The 6,306-nt window shown below is 39.4% G+C and overlaps 1 protein-coding gene across 1 annotated transcript; it reads left to right on the top strand.

Annotated features, from left to right (window-relative positions):
• The first annotated feature begins 444 nt into the window (after positions 1-444).
• On the top strand, positions 445-4,595 carry LOC114443561 (glutamine synthetase-like). The gene is made up of 7 exons (XM_028417713.1): positions 445-496; positions 1,450-1,624; positions 2,259-2,420; positions 2,513-2,659; positions 2,789-2,916; positions 2,998-3,197; positions 3,960-4,595. Exons 2-7 carry the CDS (start codon positions 1,456-1,458, stop codon positions 4,258-4,260), a joined length of 1,107 nt encoding a protein of 368 aa, XP_028273514.1. The 5' UTR covers positions 445-496; positions 1,450-1,455; the 3' UTR covers positions 4,261-4,595.
• The last annotated feature ends 1,711 nt before the right edge of the window (positions 4,596-6,306 follow it).

Genomic DNA, 6,306 nt, shown 5'->3' with positions numbered 1-6,306 from the left:
TCTCACACAGCTCATCTGATGGAAACTCATCTGACCAGCAGCGTGTAGCCTCTAATTGTGTTCAGCGAGCTGCAGGACTCTCAGCTCAGCAAACAGCAAGTCAGTCACTATCAGCAGATGGCCTCCCTCTGACACAGGTGGGTGTTCATTACTAATTCCTGTGGGATTTAATGGCCACCTCAACTGTACCTGTGCAGGGCTAACTTGATACAATTGTTTGTTGTTGTTAATATTTATACCATATGTATACCACTACAGGAGAATATATTATTGATGTGTTAGATTTCAGTTAAAAAAAATGTGAATGGCGTCATAACATCATCACATTGCGTGAAGGAATAACAACGCCTGCATTTAAAATGTCACATGACGTGAAGGACACGTGTCATCAGCATTGTTAGTCACTACTCGTTAAATACCACAGACAGGTTTAGGCACCTCATATCCTCAGCTGTGTTGTAGACAGTACACTGCACGTGAAGTCGCCTGGAACAGAGTAAGTCCAAACACTGTGTTTTATTTTGGCTCAAGCTCATCTCTTTAAACTTATTAATCTTGTAATAGCTTTAAAGTGATACAATAATAACCAGAGCAGATTTATTTCATATTATTTAAATCTTTATATCTATATATAATCTAAACTGAAACCTAACCAACCAGGAAAAAAAGGAAACTTTCTTTGATAATTAATTTTAAAACACATGTATTTATTGTCTTTCTACCGACTACAAAACATTAAATGTAAAAAAATACGGGGGATTTTATATATATATATTTTTATATATATATATTTTTATATAAGGATTGATGTGGTGCAAATGAGAGAATTTCTTTATTTTTACAATAAATATTGGACTTTCTTGTGATATATATTAGCAATTTAAATAACAATCTAATAACAGAGTTGAATAAAAGGTGAGAGCAGACCCTTTAGAATCCTGTGTGACTATTTTTGTTTATAAATCTGCATAGCACATGTGAAAGTCTAAAGATTGTGTTGCAGTAATCATGATTTTGATTTAATTAGTTTCATTTTGCCAAAAAAAACCAATCTCTTCTTAGAGGGAGTCCTAGAAAAACAACAACAACATACGTGTCAGGCCAAGGTTGACCATAAAGCTGTTTCCTTCAGGGCAACCTTTAAAGTACTAAAAGCAGGGTGTGTTTCAGTTGCAATCATGTTTTGCTGCACATTCCTTTAACTGCACATTGTGTTGTGGTACATGTTTGGAGATATGTAGATTATCTGACACAAAAGTTGCAACATACAAAAAGAGAATAGAGATAAATAGATTTTTCAGGAATGTGTTTAAAAGTTCAAATAAGTTTAAAGCCTGACGTTTTCTCTAAATATATGACCAGCTGGCAGCGATGAGCAAAAGCTTACGTCAAAGAAACTAATAAAAACATCACCACTAATGACAATCTTGTCTCTTTGTTTGGCTTGAGGTGAACATGGCATCCATGTCATGCAGCTCCCGGCTCAACAAGGCTGTGCGCCAGCAGTACATGAGCCTGCCCCAGGGAGGGAAGTGCCAGGTCACCTACATCTGGATCGACGGCACCGGAGAGGGGCTTCGCAACAAGACAAGGACTCTGGACCAAGAGCCAGCTAGCATAGAAGGTAAAGGATCATTATGGTGTGACCACACTGAGAGTAATGTAGGGTTTCCATGAAACAAACAGCTAAGCCTTGTGTTCTGATTGGTCAGCTCCAATAATCTGAATAGGCATCATTTTACTATTAAGAATACCAACAAAATGATTTGTTCCCCTTCTGGCACATCAGGTTTGATTTTGATATGTGAAAGTTTCTCAAAGGCTTTACACATGCACACCCACAATGTACACAATGGAGGTGTAACCTTTAAGCAGGAGAGCAAATATTATATTTCATAATCTTCAGTTCAGAGTTGATAATTCTGCTTGGATTCTGGACAAATATTCAATCATGTGTGCTTATTTACTTGGATTTATGTTGGACTCTCATGTCGGCTGTGGCAATAATGTAGTAGTTGTTAAATCCATGCTCTTTCTTCTGTCTCTCTAACTGCCCTTCTGTGATAATCTCCGACAAAATTCCTCAGCAGCTACACTTTAGCCCAGCGCTAATATAGTAATAGATGATTTCCCTTCGAGGTGTTTCTTCCTTCAGTGAATGGAATTTGTTTGGATGACGTTGCTAACCGCCTCAGCCTGCCACAGATCCTGTTCTGACATAAGAAGTGCTGAGTGTTTGGATACTTTTGTCTTTTCAGACATTCCTGAGTGGAACTTTGATGGCTCCAGCACTTACCAGGCAGAAGGGTCCAACAGCGACATGTACCTCATCCCAGTCTGCATGTTCAGGGATCCGTTCACGCTTGACCCAAACAAATTAGTCCTCTGTGAGGTTCTTAATTACAACCACATACCTGCCGGTACGTTTTTCACATTATGTTTTCCTTTTGAGACCTGGTTTAGTAAGGTCAGGACAAACAAGTTGTGCTGGCTTTTGTTGTTACAAAAACAGAAACTAACCACAGGGCCGCTTGCAAGGAAGTTATGGAGAAGGTCAAAGAGCACTCCATATGGTTTGGTATGGAGCAGGAGTACACCCTGCTGGGAATAGATGGACATCCTTTCAGCTGGCCTCCGAACGGATTTCCGAGACCCCAGGGTAAGTCCAAATGAAGCCCACGTGACTCACACTTTGGTGGTTGGGTCAAATTATATTTGATTACCAATGTCTTAGTAAAAAAATGTCTTATATGTTATGAGAAGCATCCCATCTTGTCCCCACTTTTAGGCCCTTACTACTGTGCGGTGGGGGCAGACAATGCTTATGGCCGAGACATTGTGGAGTGCCACTACAAGGCTTGCCTCTATGCTGGGGTTAACATCTGTGGCACCAATGCTGAAGTCATGCCATCTCAGGTGAGTGTCAGCCTCAGTGGAAATAAATACTCTTTTCTTTGGTTTAACTTTAAAAAAAACATCTGTTTCGTCTTCCCACAGTGGGAGTTCCAGGTTGGCCCCTGTGAAGGCATTGACATGGGCGATCACCTGTGGGTTGCCCGTTTCCTGTTGCACCGAGTTTGTGAAGATTTTGGGATTGTAGCGACCCTGGACCCCAAACCAATAAAGGGAAACTGGAACGGTGCTGGTTGTCACACTAACGTCAGCACCAAGCAGATGAGGGAAGAAGGAGGACTGCAGTAAGTAAACCATATCTGGGACGTGTTATTTGAACTCAAAATATTCTGCAGCTCATATTTTTCAACACATTCCTTTACCTTATCAAACCTAGGTGCCAACATTACTCACAGTGCCATCGAATTCAATTAGACTGATGTGTGATTGAAGCTAATAGACTCAAAATGTTAAACTCCTAGGCTTCACCCAAAAAGGACTCAAGCTACATCACTTATTTAAACTGTTTTGTGTGCTTTCAGCTTCAAGCCATTTAAAGGTTATTTTTTCAGAAATGCAACTGGCTGGCAATCTGTTCTGCATTAGCAGAGCTAGTAGTGTCCTTAAGTGTAGTAGCCTATACGTTAAACGTGTCCTGAGTGAGATCGAGCAACACTATAGCATCACCCAAAGAATATACATGAATGTGTTGATTGAGACATACAGTTGCTCCTTAAGCAACGTTTTGTTGCACATTTATGCTTCCTGAGCAGAAATTGCAGCTAATTAGAGCATGGTTGCCAAGGTAACCTAATAAGCATAGTTAAAGTTGAGAGATCAGACTGAGCTGCAGTGAGTGAATGAGCAACTGCAACACCTGGTAGAAAAAAATCTCCCGTCCATGTAAATCATCTGTCGGTCACTAAAGGGAGAGTGGGTGGAGCCGTGTGTGCTCCCAACATCTTGGGACTCCATGTAGCTGTCTACATATCTTATATGGCTTCTCGTCTCACTCTTGTGAAAGTAACTTCACCCTCTGACTTGGCTCTCATGATGTTTTCTGTCAGGCATATCGAGAAGGCCATTGACAAACTGAGCAAAAGGCACGCAGAGCACATTCGCATGTATGACCCGCGTGGAGGCCAGGACAACATGAGGCGTCTCACTGGTCACCATGAAACCTCCAACATCAATGACTTTTCAGCCGGAGTGGCCAACCGAGCCGCCAGCATCCGCATCCCAAGGCACGTGGGCAAAGAGAAGAGAGGTTACTTTGAGGACCGCCGTCCTGCAGCCAACTGCGACCCATATGCAGTGACAGATGCCATTGCAAGCACCTGCCTGCTGGATTTGGAAGAAGAAAATTAGTAGTAGAAGAAGAAAGCAGGTAGGAGAAAGTTGCAGGTGTCTACTGCTGCTAGTAGTTATATAATATATGTAGTAATATACATGTATCTTTCTATGCGTTTACATGAACTGGAAGTGAACTGTTATTGGTGTGTTTGCTGAGTTTATTTAAGTGCAGTGCTTTTGGAGTGATTGTCCTTAGAAATAAAGAAATTAAAAGTACCTACATTATGACAGCAGCTTTTAAAAACCTGAAAATAGATTTGAATATGATGCAGCATTATTGGTCATTGTTTCGTTTTTACATATTGTTCATGCCTTAGTTTGAAAAGTAAAATAAAATGGTAATGGCATTGTAGTGGTCTCATGATTATATTTTTTCAAAATGATGTAACATAGAGAAGAAAACTGTATAATAAAGTAATATTATTTATTATAAATAACTGTATTTAGGCAGACCTGGAGATGTAAGGAACAGTATCAGGACCTCTGTACAGATACAGTTACAGATGGAAAGTCTTCCTGCAGCAGTCCACCAGGTGGAGCCAGTGGAATAGTTAGTATTTTTGCATCTCACCATGACTCCACAGTAAAGTAAGGTAAAAGACCATTAAAGCTCCTCTTTATATAGGCATGTGTGATATATGGTTAATAACAAGAAAGAAATGAAGACAAATACATTAGAATTGATGTAAGCAGGCAAAAACTGAATGAAAATAAATGGGAATGACCATTTATTACAACCACAGTGCTGGCATGAATCTACATCAGCCTTATGTATGGCACACCTGACATATGGCGTTACCATCTTACCCTGTTGGTCTTCTAATTTGTGTCAGAATGACTCACTATTCAAGCTGTTTGAGGGTAGCATTTTGTAACATGAGTAAATAACACACACACACAGACACACACACAAATTGCTTCTTTTGACCAGATCGGATGCCACCACATACAAGATTTCCATGGATACAAGCAGTAACTTGGCAACTGTGGTGTTTTGTCTGTCGTCATGGAAACATCTGCTTTTTTATTATTATTTTTTTACACTTGTGAATATTAGCAGCCCGTGAGATGATGAGAACATGTCTGTTTCTGATATTTTATGGTAAACTTTGCATAATAATTGAAGGTGATGCAATCAAACCCTAATGTTTCATTGTGTTTTCATACACCACAGAACTGCAGCTCCAACCACTGATGCTGCGCATTTAGATAGGAAGTACAGTCACAGACAGGAAGTGCTTTTAGAGGCAAGAAGTATTTACAAAAATGGGAAGTTTGAGGTATGGGAAGAACTTAAGGTTATTTCATAATTGATGTTTTTTCTTTCTTTTAAACTTTGCCTGGGAAAAAAACAATACTCAAGAATGCCATTAAAGGGCACGGTGCCAACAGGAAATAAAGAGGCAGCTGGAAAACACCCGAACATGCGTTATTTCCTCTTAATACTAAACATTTGTTTACCATTTTTTAGAAGATGTGACTATTATGTTATTTGAATCAGTAGAGTAATGAGTAGAGGAAGATTAAGCCTGGTGAAGTGCATAGGCTTGGGTCTGTGCAAATTGAGTTCACCCCCCCCCCAGAAGTGTGTTTTTGGTTTCAGTATTATTTCCCTTTTAGTGTTTAGGTTTGTTGTATTTTTTCAAATAACATACTTGCAAGAGAGATAAGCATTTGAACTTAAACTTCTTCTTCTGTGTTGTTACGCTGTGCTTACAGATAAAATCATGAAGTGTGAATGAACATCCTCTCTGGAAAGTACCATGCTCTCAGACATGAAACTGCATTGCGACATTCAGCATAAGGATTCTTTAGTACGCCTTTTTCTGTTGGTTTGTTCTCATGTTTGAAGTCTATGCGTCATTCTTTTGGTGTATTAGTTTAACTTTTTATTTGACACTTTGGAAGCATGAAGCCTAGCACAAAGAAAACAGCCTAATAATGCAATGAGATAATAATTTGATCAAATTTGAGGGAATGGTGGAATGTGCTGTTTATAAAAGTCAAAAAAATGTATTTAAACAAAACAGTTGAAAATATTTTTGTCTTTTATTACATCTA

Source organism: Parambassis ranga, chromosome 12 (genome assembly GCF_900634625.1).
Source record: "Parambassis ranga chromosome 12, fParRan2.1, whole genome shotgun sequence".
NCBI lineage: Eukaryota > Metazoa > Chordata > Actinopteri > Ambassidae > Parambassis > Parambassis ranga.
This window is presented reverse-complemented; position numbering and strand designations above follow the sequence as displayed.